This window comes from Rosa rugosa, chromosome 1, assembly GCF_958449725.1.
Source record: "Rosa rugosa chromosome 1, drRosRugo1.1, whole genome shotgun sequence".
Lineage (NCBI taxonomy): Eukaryota > Viridiplantae > Streptophyta > Magnoliopsida > Rosales > Rosaceae > Rosa > Rosa rugosa.
The window spans coordinates 63,927,051-63,941,474 of NC_084820.1; the positions used below are offsets into that span (position 1 = coordinate 63,927,051).

The 14,424-nt window shown below is 39.9% G+C and overlaps 1 protein-coding gene and 1 pseudogene across 2 annotated transcripts; both read left to right on the forward strand.

The window, feature by feature from the left end:
• Nucleotides 1–2,690: 2,690 nt before the first annotated feature.
• On the forward strand, nucleotides 2,691–4,947 carry LOC133726077 (putative dehydration-responsive element-binding protein 2H). Of its 2 annotated transcripts, XM_062153549.1 has the most exons (3): nucleotides 2,691–2,973; nucleotides 3,501–3,593; nucleotides 4,140–4,947. In XM_062153549.1, the coding sequence occupies exon 3, from the start codon at nucleotides 4,181–4,183 to the stop codon at nucleotides 4,763–4,765; it is 585 nt and encodes a 194-aa protein (XP_062009533.1). In that variant the 5' UTR covers nucleotides 2,691–2,973; nucleotides 3,501–3,593; nucleotides 4,140–4,180; the 3' UTR covers nucleotides 4,766–4,947. The 2 variants fall into 2 exon arrangements, with proteins under 2 accessions (XP_062009533.1, XP_062009532.1); XM_062153548.1 differs by lacking the exon at nucleotides 3,501–3,593 and having other exon boundaries at nucleotides 2,695–2,973.
• A 132-nt stretch (nucleotides 4,948–5,079) lies between these two features.
• On the forward strand, nucleotides 5,080–13,050 carry LOC133726079 (pre-mRNA-processing-splicing factor 8A-like; annotated as a pseudogene).
• Nucleotides 13,051–14,424: the final 1,374 nt, after the last annotated feature.

The window sequence follows — 14,424 nt, forward strand, 5'->3', positions numbered from 1 at the left end:
AAATTTGAGTTTTAATATGAGGATCATCCATATAGAGCTTGGATTAAAATTTGAGTTTTAATCTAAAAATCATCAATATAGAGCTTAGATAATAATTATTGAGTGACTGTATATCAAATTAACACTCTTATTCACATGTATTGTAGAGTTTGAGTTTTAATATGAGAATCATCCATATATACTAGGCTCGCATAATCTTGAATAAGAATAATATTAAATGTTACGTCTCACCTTTTTTTATCGAGGATACATGCTTTTGGTCCCAGACATCATTTTCCCTTCTTTCTGGTGAAAATGCGAATGAAAGTCTTACCTTGGTTTCTTCAACAAAATAATGCTGTCACTGCTTGACAGTTGACTGAGGGGAACTTGGAGAGGAAGAAACCGAAGAAGCATCACAAGAATACAATATTCTCAAATTAAGTTTCTTTATGATTAGCGGTTCCTGTGAATTGAAAGTTCCTTCTTTCATGGGTTGAAAGACTGTTCTTTCTGCATGTTCTTGGCTTCTTGCTATAATGCTGAACCGGATGTTTCTCATTTCCCTGTGAACAAACATGTGAAACCTTGTGCTATACTTACTTAGAACCCTGGTATTGTAGACTAGCATGCATGATTGAGTTAAGTAAAGGTGCATGGAGCCAGAAAATTTAGGACCCTAGTGAAAGTTTCCCCAACTTCTAATGAAAGTTTCCCCAACTTTTGAGGACCATAACTTACATATTCAAAGATCTAGGTCCCATTATATAGGACATGAAGGGAGGGTTGGGAAGAATTTAATGGTTATATATCCACAAAAATGAACTCAATTGATAATCTGGGCCATCTTCAATAATGGAGAACACAAAAGCTGGAAGAAGTCATTTTATTTTATGAAAATCAAATCATAATAGCCATAACGCTGGTCTGAATTATTCACAATTTTTTGTGTTGAACACGGACAAATGGTTCGTAGTATACTACTAATTGACATCACATTGATGTTATCTCACCTCGACCATCTAGTAGATGTTAGATACAAGTATACAACTCGAAAAATCTCAATGCAATTAATAATAAACCAGACAAAGAGGTACTATAAGTCTATAACTATAGGGAAGGAGCTACCACTCATTGAAGAAATAGAAGATAAGGTAGATCAGGAAATAGTAAAGGCAACAATCAATTCTCTGAGCAAACACATCAGGACCCATTTATACCAACTAAGTTTGATCATTGAGTGTAAAAAACAAAGTGAAGAATCGAGATCCAGAAAAGACAACTATGGCATCAAATTTTAGTTCATTATAAGCCGAAAGAGCTACAAGACACTGATGAAAGTGGGAGACAAAGCTAATTGTACAATTAGCTAAAAGTGATTTTATGCAGTTGTTTACCAAAGATGAATAATAGGAGCATCTGATCAGATGCTTTAAGAGAATATATCTTACATAATTTAGTGTGTTAAATAAGAGCTCAACGAACACACTAAATGATTAAGCACTTCAGCAATGGCATAGTAAAAATGCTATTAGTTATTGAAACCCTAAATTATCTAGTGATCACAGGTTTCATACAAATGCCTGCGAAAATTGGTATTCAAAGTCAACCCTTCAACTATGCACATCTAATATAAACTACAAGGGAAATAAAAGATGCTGCTTTAACATGAATCATGTGATTTAAACTCCCTCGCTGATTTACCGTATGGTAATGTTTCTGATTCGTTCAGTTTTGTTCACATACTCAATCGATTTCATATATATTTATATTTAACTGTCATTAGAATCATCAACAACTTTTGCTTCTCGTAATTAGATATATTTAAACTCATTAGCCAAAAGAAGAAGAAGAAAGCATACATACTCGATCAGGGATAAAGAATGAAGGCGAAAATAAAAGTCCCTTGGTACAACGAATACGCCAAGTGATGTTCAACTGAGAATTGCCCTCCAACAAAACCTTCGAATAACCCGTTTTAAGTTTTAACAGCTCACCTTGCCTGATCTTTCAAATCAAATATTCAACAAGAAAAATGGCCAAATCAATATATTTTGCCAACGCAACAAATGAAACATCTCACTCATTTTCTCCAACTTGGATTGAAGTCATTGAACCATCAAATTCCAATCACAAGCGTGGAACGTCTAATCACTGGGGTGGCATCTAGTCAATCCAATACGTATTCTCCTCATCCTTGAATAAGTTGTACAAGCAAGATTCAACCTCATCCATATTTGCACCTTCCAAATGATGAAAAATTGATGTACATTCAATAATTCGAAACACAACGGACCATTATGCAAAATGATAAATATCTTGAAAGCGTGATTGATAGACACTTCTCAATTGTTATGTTGCAAAGGGCATAACATACGTATTCGAAATTATTTTTACCAATCAAGATCTGGTATCAAGTCTCTCTCAAATCCACATACCAACAAGAAAGTTCATCGAAAGAATTAAATTGTACTCAAATTACTACAGTAGTGTACATAATCAACAACTTTTACTAGCTTTTGATTATGGAACTAATTTACAACATGTTCAAGATAACACATCCTTCAAAAACTGTTATTTGCTACGCTAATCATACTCAAATGAAAGAGAAGGGATCTTTCAGCCCAAAGGCTTATTTTGGGTTAATGGGCTCCCTTGCATAAGGTACAAAATTTCAAATGATTGAAAGGTGCCCTTGAAAGGTGCCAATTTTCGGGTCGGTGCAAAATTTCAAATAAAATGGCAAAAGCAAACATAAAACCGGAGCCGAATATAAAAATTCAGTTGGGGCAAAATATTCCATTCGTTAGAAATTAGGGTTTTTGTTCATTTCCTTGTTCGTCATTGACTCATTGTCAACGCTTGGTCCTCCCTTCAGCTCCGAACTCAGTCTCTTCTGTTTCCATGAAGCTATAGCATTCTGGTTTTCTATGCTCTGTTTTCCCTAGCCCCAATTGAGAGACTCAAGGCTGGGGAGTCACGGAGCAGAACAAGGTAACTCGTCCGTGTTGAGATCTGTGTGTATTTATTTTACTGAGAGATAGCAATTGCAAAATTTATTTACTGGGTTCTGTTTTTGTTTCAGAATTGTGTGTTTTTAGTGTGTGTTGGTAGTTTAATTGGTATGGAAAAGAATTGGGTGGCTTGGTCAGGTTTTTATACTTGTATGCATGAATGAATTCTCTTTGTATGCTTGATTTATAAGGTTAGGCATATTGAAAAACGTGGGTTGTAAGAATTTTGGCAAGTGGGTACTTTAGAAACTGTTCACCTAATGACCTTAGCGGAAGATGATTTTCAATTACTGTGCAATTCTTAGTTGGGCTAAAGGATTAGCTTTGGAACAGAAATTGATGTGGGTTTTGGAAATTGTATGGCCGGCGAAGCTCAAGTTGAGTGAAGTTTGTGCCACTGATGCATGTGAAGCAAGTGCATTGTTTGCGTGTTCTGATTTTGCATATATACATTCAAGTAAAGCATGTTGTGAACTTTTAGTAAGTTGAGGTAAATTTCCTTTATAGTGATGAGATGCAATGGTGGAATTGTTGGGGATGACAACTGCAAGAGCGTGGGTTTAGTTTTTGATAGCAGCCACTAATGCAAAAGAGCAGAAGGTTAGGGCTGGATCTGACTTTCCCATTGCATGCCTACTGAAACTTTTCATTCTGAGGGTACTCCAAGAGGTCACTAGCATGTTATAGCAATTTTTTTTTTTCTTCTTTTCTGAATGTACTTACCTTGCAGTTTTAGTGCAATGAAGCATTAGTTGAATGTCTGTATGCTGATTGCATATGATTGTGCATGAAGTTGTTGCTTTCCTCTTTAGTTTTTTTGTTTAGATGGGCTTAGCTTACAAAAGTAATATGGGCCATTAGATAAGATTATATTTGCAGTTGTAATTCTGTAAAGACTTGGTGTAATGTTTTTAGTCTGAATAAGTTATGGAAGAAATTTTTGTTGCATTTGATTCTGTATTGGCATCTTGACATGTCCAAGTTTTGTTGTGGTGGTGATTGCATTTGCAGTGCATGCCTGCACCGAGGGTTGTTTCTTTGACTTTAATTTTTGTCTAGATCGGCTTAGCCTAGTTAAGTGATATGGGCAGTTTTGGTCTATAATGGTTATCTCTAAAGATAAGTTCCTCTTTCTATTACTGGCAGGCATCTCATTGTATTCCCTGTTCAGTACAAATTTGGATTGTATGACCAAGTTGAAAAAATTCCATAGTAAACAGGATGGATCTAATCCTGTGGCTGAGACTCTTGCAAAGTGGAAAGAGTTTAACGACCATCTAGAATCATCCAATGATGGGAGTAAACCAACTCGCAAAGTTCCTGCCAAGGGGTCTAAGAAGGGATGCATGAAAGGTAAGGGAGGACCTGAGAATTCTCGATGTAACTACAGAGGTGTTAGGCAGAGGACATGGGGCAAGTGGGTTGCTGAAATCCGCTCACCAAATAGGGGAAGTAGGCTCTGGCTAGGTACCTTTCCAACTGCAATTGAAGCTGCTCTTGCCTACGATGAAGCTGCAAGGGCCATGTACGGTTCCTCTGCCCGTCTCAACTTTCCGAAGGTTACGATCTCCAGTTACTCAACAAATTCTTCTTGTAGAGCAACTCTATCGGCTCCTTCCTGTGTAGTGACTTCTGCAGGTTCAGAATCATCAGGTCACTCTGAGGATTTTTCGCCTCAGGATAAGGTGAATTCTCATTCCCCTCACGTAGTGAACACTGATGTCATCGATCTAAATCAAATGGATCTAAATCATACTGAGGAGGATGAATGAAGAATCAGTTATTGGCCTTCTTGGGCATAAATGTATATGTTTAGTATATATACTTGGGTGATGGGGGGGGTTTAGTTGTTCTACATGGCTGATTAGCTATATGGTGGAGGGTAGAGTTTGCTTTTGTATCTTTGAGATGACTGGAGTTTTGGTAACTTAAGATTAAGCAATTTTCGTTTTCATTTTCAGTGCTCATTTTCGTTCCGATCTTAATACATGTTGGAATTCATAGTGTGATTTAAGATCTTAGTTTGCCAATTTTTGGCATATCGGTATCTACACAATTTCTCAACTTTGCCTATGCCAAAAATTGACAAACGGGTCAAGATCTTCACACCAAGCCTATTGAGAAAAAGAAATTGTTTCAGGTCAGTTCTCATCGTACTTGGATATGGTCTTTAGTTTTCAAAAAAATGATTTCATGATGATTTGTTATGATTTTATCCAATATGCAGTAAGATATATGATTCTATAATACACAAATGTGATAATTAGATGACAATTTTTTTTCTATTTTATGGCGGACTAAAAGTATACAAAGTACATGTCATAACTGAAGGTTAAACATTCCCAGAGTGAAACAATGCTCTTGCTTGATGGACACGCCAATTTTATGAAATAGACAATTTAACTATGAATCACAATCTCAGGCATCATTTGGTTTCCATGATGCATTGCTTTGTCTTAAATCATCAGCCGCTGCCTTCAGTAGTGTTACTCGAACCCTACTTTCCGGCGCTATCACATTCGATAGCTTCTTCACCCTAATTTGAACCGTTACAAGAGGGAAACCAAAAAACAAAAACAAAAATAACTCTCACCTGGGCAAAATGAATTTCCTTGATAGAAAAAAAAAAAAAAAATCAACTTACTATAAAAAGCCCATATCCAGTTGCCACCGCCATAGAAACCTATATATACTCCACAATCTAATTCGATTACCAACTCTTTTCAAACCCACCACTAAAATAACCCTAGATAACCCCAATCGCAATTGAACCCTATAAATCGTAGCTTCAAATTTGCTTAGGATTCTGTTCGATTTCTGTTCCCAATAATGTGGTACAACGCCGAAATTTCACCACCGGGGACGAGAAATACCTTGATTCCATCGGCGGTGGCTCAGCCCTGTCTTCCGTCACCGGCCGATCTTGAAGAGAAAGCCCGCAGATGGCAGCAGCTTTCCTCCCGCAAGTGGTCCAATCGCCACGGCGAACGGCGCGTCGTCGATTCACAAAAACAGGACATGCCTCCGGAGCATGTGAGGAAGATCGTGAAAGATCACGGCGACATGTCGTCGAAGAAGTACCGGCACGACAAGCGGGTCTACCTGGGAGCTCTCAAGTTCGTTCCTCACGCCGTGTACAAGCTCCTCGAGAATATGCCGATGCCGTGGGAGCAGGTCCGTAATGTGAAGGTGCTGTACCATATTAGACTCCCTGGGTTGTGGAGCCGATCTACATGGCCCAATGGGCCACAATGTGGATCATGATGAGGAGGGAGGAGTTGGATTATGCAGATAACTTGTTGGATGTTGAGCCTCTTGAGCCGATTCAGCTGGAGCTTGATGCCGAAGAGGATGCCGCTGTGTATAAGTGGTTTTATGACCATAAACCTCTAATGAAGACAAAGCTGATCAACGGCCCGACCTACCGGAAGTGGCAGCTCTCGGTGCCGATTATGGAAGCCCTTTACCGGCTTTCAGGACAGGTAATTTCCGATTTGACTGATCGGAACTATTTTTATTTGTTTGATAAGGAGTCGTTTCTGACAGCCAAGGCATTGAATATGTGTATACCAGGTGGGCCGAAATTCGAGCCCTTGTTTAGGGATATGGAGCAAGGGGAGGAGGATTGGAATGAGTTTAATGACATAAACAAGCTCATTATTCGGTATCCGCTGAGATCAGAGTACAAAATTGCATTCCCTAATCTTTACAACAACAGGCCAAGGAAGGTAAAGCTCTCTGTTTATCACACACCAATGGTTATGCATATTAAAACTGAGGATCCTGATCTGCCTGCATTTTATTATGATCCATTGCTAAACCCAATACCCGGCACTAACAGGAATAGTTATGATAATTGTGAGGAAGATGGTGATTTTGTTTTGCCTGAAGGGGTGGAGCCTCTTTTGAGTCATACTCAGCTTTATACTGACACCACTGCTGCTGGGATTTTCCTGTATTTTGCCCCACGCCCTTTTCACTTGAGGTCTGGTCAGACTCGTCGCGCAGAGGATATACCTCTTGTGTCAGAGTGGTTTAAGGAGCATTGTCCTCGATCATATCCTGTTAAGGTTCGAGTCAGCTATCAGAAGTTGTTGAAATTGTTTGTGTTGAATGAGCTGCATCGTAGGCCTCCCAAGGCACAAAAGAAGAAGGACTTGTTTCGGTCTCTTCAGGCTACCAAGTTTTTCCAAACTACTGAGCTTGATTGGGTTGAAGCGGGTCTTCAACTCTGTAGGCAGGGTCATAACATGCTAAATCTGCTGATACATAGGAAAGGTCTGGACTATCTTCACCTTGATTATAATTTTAATCTCAAGCCTGTGAAAACCCTGACAACAAAAGAGCGTAAGAAATCTCGGTTTGGTAATTCTTTTCATCTGTTGCGTGAAATCTTGCGGTTAACAAAGCTTGTAGTTGATGCCCAGGTCCAGTTCCGTTTGGGTAATATTGATGCCTTTCAATTGGCTGATGGTCTGCAGTACATATTTTCTCATGTTGGTCAGTTAACTGGAATGTACCGTTACAAGTATAGGTTGATGCGGCAGATTAGAATGAACAAAGATTTGAAGCACTTGATTTACTACCGTTTCAATACTGGGCCGGTCGGGAAAGGGCCGGGATGTGGATTCTGGGCACCAATGTGGAGGGTGTGGTTGTCCTTCCTTCGTGGCATGGTCCCTCTTCTGGAACAATGGTTGGGAAATTTACTTGCTAGACAATTTGAAGGGCGCCATTCTGTGGCAAAGACAGTAACTAAGCAGCGTGTTGAAAGCAATTTCGACTTGGAGTTTCGAGCAGATATCTTGAAAGATATTCTAGATGCCATGCCAGTGGGCATGAAGCAAAATAAGGCGAAAACAATTATGCAGCATCTCAGTGAGGCATGGCGTTGTTGGAAAGCAAATATTCCTTGGAAGGTTCCTGGTATGCCTGCTCCGGTTGAGAATATAATTCTTCGTTATGTCAAGTCAAAGGCAGATTGGTGGACACATGGTGCTCATTATAACCGTGAACGTATTAGAAGAGGTGCTACAGTGGATAAGACAGTTTGTCGAAAGAATCTTGGAAGATTAACTCGCCTTTGGCTAAAGGGAGAGCAGGAGCGACAGCACAATTATCTCAAAGATGGTCCATATATTTCACCAGAAGAAGCAGTAGCAATTTACTCAACAACTGTGCATTGGTTGGAGTCAAGAAATTTCCAACATATTCCATTTCCCCCTTTGTCGTATAAGCATGATACCAAGCTACTTATCCTTGCTCTGGAGAGGTTGAAGGAATCTTATACTGCGGCAGTAAAATTGAACCAGCATCAAAGAGAGGAGTTGGGTCTCATTGAACAAGCCTATGATAACCCCCATGAGGCATTGATAAGGATAAAACGTCACTTGATCTCACAGCGTGCCTTCAAAGACGTGAGCATAGAGTTCATGGATCTGTACAGCCATCATATTCCAGTTTTTGAGATTGACCCTCTTGAGAAGATTACAGACAGCGTGCCTTCAAAGACGTGAGCATAGAGTTCATGGATCTGTACAGCGGTACAGCCATCATATTCCAGTTTTTGAGATTGACCCTCTTGAGAAGATTACAGATGCATATCTTGATCAATATCTATGGTATGAGGCTGACAAACGTCAGCTCTTCCCGAACTGGATCAAGCCTACAGACTCAGAGCCACCTCCACTTTTGGTCTATAAATGGTGTCAGGGGATAAACAATTTAGAGAGTATATGGGACACAAGTGAGGGGGAGTGTGTTGTGATGCTTCAGACAAAACTTGAGAGATTATCTGAGAAGATTGACTTGACATTGCTAAATAGGCTTCTACGTCTTGTTCTTGACCATAACATTGCTGATTATATCACTGCAAAAAACAATGTGGTATTGTCTTACAAAGATATGAGTCATACAAATTCATATGGTCTTATACGGGGTCTCCAGCCTGCATCATTTGTTGTACAGTATTATGGGCTTGTTTTGGATCTAATGCTTCTTGGATTGACTCGGGCCAATGAAATTGCAGGTCCACAGTAGAAGCCAAATGAGTTCATGACTTATGGGGCCACAAAGGTTGAGACTCGCCATCCTATCAGGCTGTACTCTCGATACATAGACAGGGTGCATATCTTGTTCCGCTTCACTCAGGAGGAGGCTCGGGACCTCATACAGCGATATCTTACCGAGCATCCAGATCCCAATAATGAAAATATGGTTGGATATAATAATAAGAAGTGCTGGGCAAGAGATGCAAGGATGAGGCTCCTGAAACATGATGTCAATCTTGGAAGGAGTGTCTTTTGGAATGTCAAGAACCGTCTCCCTCGAAGCATCACAACTTTGGAATGGGAGGACAGCTTTGTTTCTGTTTACAGCAAGGATAATCCAAATTTGCTTTTCAGCATGTGTGGATTTGAAGTAAGAATACTTCCCAAGATAAGAATGAGTACGAAGGAACACCAAACAGATGGAGTTTGGAACTTGCAAAATGAACAGACAAAGGAAAGGACTGTTGTTGCTTTTTTACGTTTTGAGGATGAATACATGAAGGCGTTTGAGAATCGTGTAAGGCAGATCCTTATGTCCTCAGGGTCTACAACATTCACAAAAGTTATCAACAAATGGAATACAGCCCTTATTGGTCTTATGACTTACTTCCGTGAAGCAGTTGTACATACAGCGGAGCTGTTAGATTTACTGGTCAAATGTGAAAATAAAATTCAGACCCGCATTAAGATTGGATTGAATTCAAAGATGCCAAGCAGGTTCCCACCTGTCATTTTTTACACGCCAAAAGAAATTGGAGGACTTGGCATGTTATCTATGGGTCACATATTGATTCCACAGAGTGACCTCAGATACTCTCGGCAGACAGAAATTGGTGTGACACACTTTAGGAGTGGAATGAGTCATGAAGAAGAGCAGCTGATTCCAAATCTTTACCGTTACATACAACCATGGGAGAGTGAGTTTATTGATTCACAGCGTGTTTGGGCAGAATATGCACTAAAAAGAGAGGAAGCTATGGAACAGAATCGGCGTCTTACCCTTGAAGATTTGGAAGATTCATGGGATAGGGGAATACCACGCATAAATACATTGTTCCAGAAGGATCGACACACTTTAGCATATGACAAAGGGTGGAGAGCTCGCACAGATTTTAAGCAGTACCAGATCTTGAAGCAAAATCCTTTCTGGTGGACACACCAAAGGCATGATGGAAAATTGTGGAATTTGAATAATTATAGAACTGATGTGATCCAAGCTCTTGGAGGAGTTGAGGGAATACTTGAGCACACCTTATTCAAAGGAACATACTTCCCTACTTGGGAGGGTCTCTTCTGGGAGAAGGCATCTGGATTTGAGGAATCGATGAAGTATAAAAGTTGACTAATGCCCAAAGATCTGGCCTCAACCAAATCCCCAATCGTAGGTTTACGCTTTGGTGGTCGCCTACCATAAATCGAGCCAATGTATATGTCGGTTTTCAAGTACAGCTGGATCTGACAGGAATCTTTATGCATGGGAAGATCCCAACCTTGAAGATATCGTTGATTCAGATATTCCGTGCACACTTGTGGCAGAAGATTCATGAAAGTGTTGTGATGGATCTTTGTCAGGTTTTGGATCAGGAGTTGGATGCTTTGGAAATTGAGACTGTGCAGAAGGAAACCATACATCCCAGGAAGAGTTACAAAATGAACAACTCTTGTGCAGACATTCTCCTTTTTTCTGTTCATAAATGGCAAATGTCGAAACTTAGTCTTGTGGCTGAGCCGAAGGATGAGTATGATAAAAAAACAAGCAACAAGTACTGGATAGACGTGCAGCTCCGTTGGGGGGATTATGATTCTCATGATATTGAACGTTACACCCGGGCAAAGTTTATGGACTATACAACTGATAACATGTCTATCTATCCTTCTCCGACGGGAGTGATGATTGGTATTGATTTAGCCTATAATGTGCATTCTGCATTTGGTAACTGGTTTCCCGGATCAAAACCACTGATTCAACAGGCAATGAACAAGATCATGAAGTCAAATCCGGCTTTATATGTGTTGAGGGAGCGCATAAGGAAAGGATTGCAGTTGTATTCCTCTGAGCCTACAGAGCCATATTTGTCTTCCCAAAACTATGGGGAGCTCTTCAGCAATCAAATTAAATGGTTTGTTGACGATACAAATGTGTATCGTGTTACAATGCACAAGACTTTTGACGGAAATCTTGTTACAAAACCCATCAATGGTGCTATCTTCATGTTCAATCCAGGGACTGGGCAGCTGTTCTTGAAGGTTATCCACACAAGTGTGTCGGCAGGACAGAAGCGACTTGGGCAGTTGGCTAAATGGAAAACTGCAGAAGAAGTTGCTGCTCTTGTGCGTTCTCTACCTGTTGAAGAACAGCCAAAGCAAATTATTGTGACTCGTAAGGGAATGCTCGACCCATTGGAGGTTCATTTGCTGGATTTTCCCAACATAGTCATAAAAGGAAGTGAGCTACAGCTTCCTTTTCAGGTTTGCTTGAAAATTAAGAAGTTGAATGATCTGGTACTAAAGGCTACTGAGCCACAGATGGTTCTTTTTAATGTTTACGATGATTGGTTGAAGAGTGTTTCATCATACAGTGCATTCTCTCGGCTCATTCTGATTCTTCGGGCACTACATGTGAACAGAGACAAGGCAAGTATGTTGTTGAAGCCTGACCGAACAGTCATTAGTGAGCCACACCACATTTGGCCTTCTCTTTCTGATGAGCAATGGATGAAGGTTGAGCGTGCTCTAACAGATCTCATACTGTCAGACTATGCGAAAAAGAATAATGTGAGTACTTCAGCCCTCACACAGTCTGAAATTCGTGATATAATACTTGGAGCAGAGATTACTCCACCTTCTCAACAGAGGCAAGAGATAGCAGAGATTGAGAAACAGGCTAAAGGAGTTAGTCAGCTGACAGCAGTCACCACGAGGACCACAAACGTGCATGGAGATGAGCTTATTTCCACCACTACGAGTCAATATGAGCAAGCTGCATTCAGGTCCAAAACTGATTGGCGTGTGAGAGCAATATCAGCTACAAATCTACATCTTCGTGTCAACCATATTTATGTGAGTTCAGAAGATACAAAGGAAACAGGCTACACTTACATCATGCCAATGAACATTTTGAAAAAGTTTATCTGTGTTGCTGATCTGAGGACACAAGTTGCTGGTTACTTGTATGGTATAAGCCCACCTGACAACCCTCAGGTTAAGGAAATTCGCTGCATTGTGATGCCACCACAGCGGGGCACCCACCAGCAAGTTCATCTTCCATCAGCTCTTCCTGAGCATGATTTCCTCAATTATTTGGAACCTCTGGGATGGATGCACACCCAGCCAAATGAGCTACCTCAGCTTTCTCCTCAGGATCTCACCACTCATGCTAATATGTTGGAGAATGGCAAGCAATGGGATAGGGAGAAATGCATTATTATGACCTGCGCTTTTACTCCAGGTTCCTGCTCGTTAACTGCATATAAACTTACTCCTTCTGGTTATGAGTGGGGATGTTGTTCTAATAAGAACAGCGGAAGAAACAATAATCCACTAGATGGATACCTTCCAACTCATTATGAGAAGGTCCAGATGCTTCTCAGTGTATCGCTTCCTTGGTTTCTACATGGTTCCTGATAATTGTCCATGGAACTTCAATTTCATGGGAGTGAGGCATGCATGTGACATGAAGTATGGCATCAAGCTTGGACCACCCAAGGAGTACTATCACGAGGAACACCGACCAACCCATTTCATGGAGTTCAGCGAACTAGATAAGGATGACCCAATGGAGTTAGATCGAGATTATGCCTACGCATAGTCTTCGTCTCGCTATCATTTTATACTTGCAGTGAGAGTGAGAGTAGTGTATTTCCATTATAACTTGGAGAGTGTTCCAGAGGATGCCTTGCCATGTTCCCCTAGATGCTATCTTTTCTCTTTTTCTTATTCTCATTTGCTAAGGATTGCTGTTCAGTTTATTTGCTATACTATGAAATAAAGTTGTTCAGATTGTTCTCTCTTCGTGTGATCTGCACTTGCATTTTTTACTTCAGTTCATTATAACCTGCAATATATTGCTTTGTGAAATTGGCTGCATGAAATTGTTGTTCTCTCAAGCATTGAAGACATTAAACTGACTCGTCTCTTTTTCTCTATGGCGCCAGTATTCTATCTTGAATGGATAGAAGAATTACACTTATTAACCTTTGCTGCTGTGAATCTAATGCTCCATAAAAATAATTGCTTTGCTTGTGATTTCATCTGTAGGCTTCGAGCTCTTCAATGGGTAATAAATGCTGCTTGGCTTTTTTTTGGCTTTTATTTTTTTTTTTTTGGGGTCCAACTAGTGTTATGTTTTCTAAGCTCCACTAATTTTGATGGATACTGATTGATCCCAATACATGGAGATGTCTGTGAATGATTCATTTATGTGCTTTTGTTATATACACATAGGATTTGGAATCTGACTAAACTATAGTTTGGATAAGATGTGATGCATGTTATAAGCAAAGAAATTTGAGGTATCTTTGATATTATGGACTAAATTCTGCCAACAAAATTCTTGCATTCATGATGCCAGGCAACATGGGACTCAAAATTTAAGGGCATGATTAGCATCCTTCAACAGATAAACAAAGGCCACAGGTATAATGTTTCAGGTTTTTGGTCAAGCAGTCCTTATTCAGTTATTTGATAAAGCTTTGTTTTTTTTTAATTTTTTTTTTATGTCATATAAATAATGATAAAAGGTGGAGATTATTGTATACTGCTGCAATGCCTCAAGTCAAAGCTTCAGTAAAGCATGCAGAGTGTGCTTAATATTTTTATCTGCCATTTGTAGATGTAAATTTTTTCTTCAGTTTGAAGCAAAAACTTGTTTTGGCCTGTGACTTTGGCTTTGAGAGAGTAAAGAGGGTGTGTGACTTTGTTTGAGTTTTGAGGTCTCTGTCGACACTGTAGACAGTTGGGTTTGGTTTGCATTTACTACCATTGCTCAAATTAAAATGTGTTCGTGATAGAATTCCGATCAAGTACCAGTAGTAATGCACCACCCAATTTGACCAGTGTGCTCTTCGAGATCAATTCACACGCCTGCTAAGGAAAAAGGAAGCAATTTGGAAAGGGTGATGAGGAGTTCATAATTTGGTAATAGTATTTCATTCTTGTATTCTTTGTTAATTGAGTAGGGGAAGACTAGAGTGTCCAAATCAAACACTAGCAGTCCAAAGGCCAACTGGAAAACTGCCTATAAATTTGCACCTACTATTTTTCCAGCTAACCCCAGCTGTGTCCCAAAAGTCCGTAGCTATTAGATCAAAGAAACCTACTCACTACACTAGTAAGGAGGAGGGTTGATGGGTCTTTTATAGCCCCAATGCAAAACTCTATTG

What these genes read in the sequence shown, in the direction of transcription:
- LOC133726077 (XM_062153549.1), top strand. Translation starts at nt 4,181, where the DNA reads ATGACCAAGTTGAAAAAATTCCATAGTAAACAGGATGGATCTAATCCT.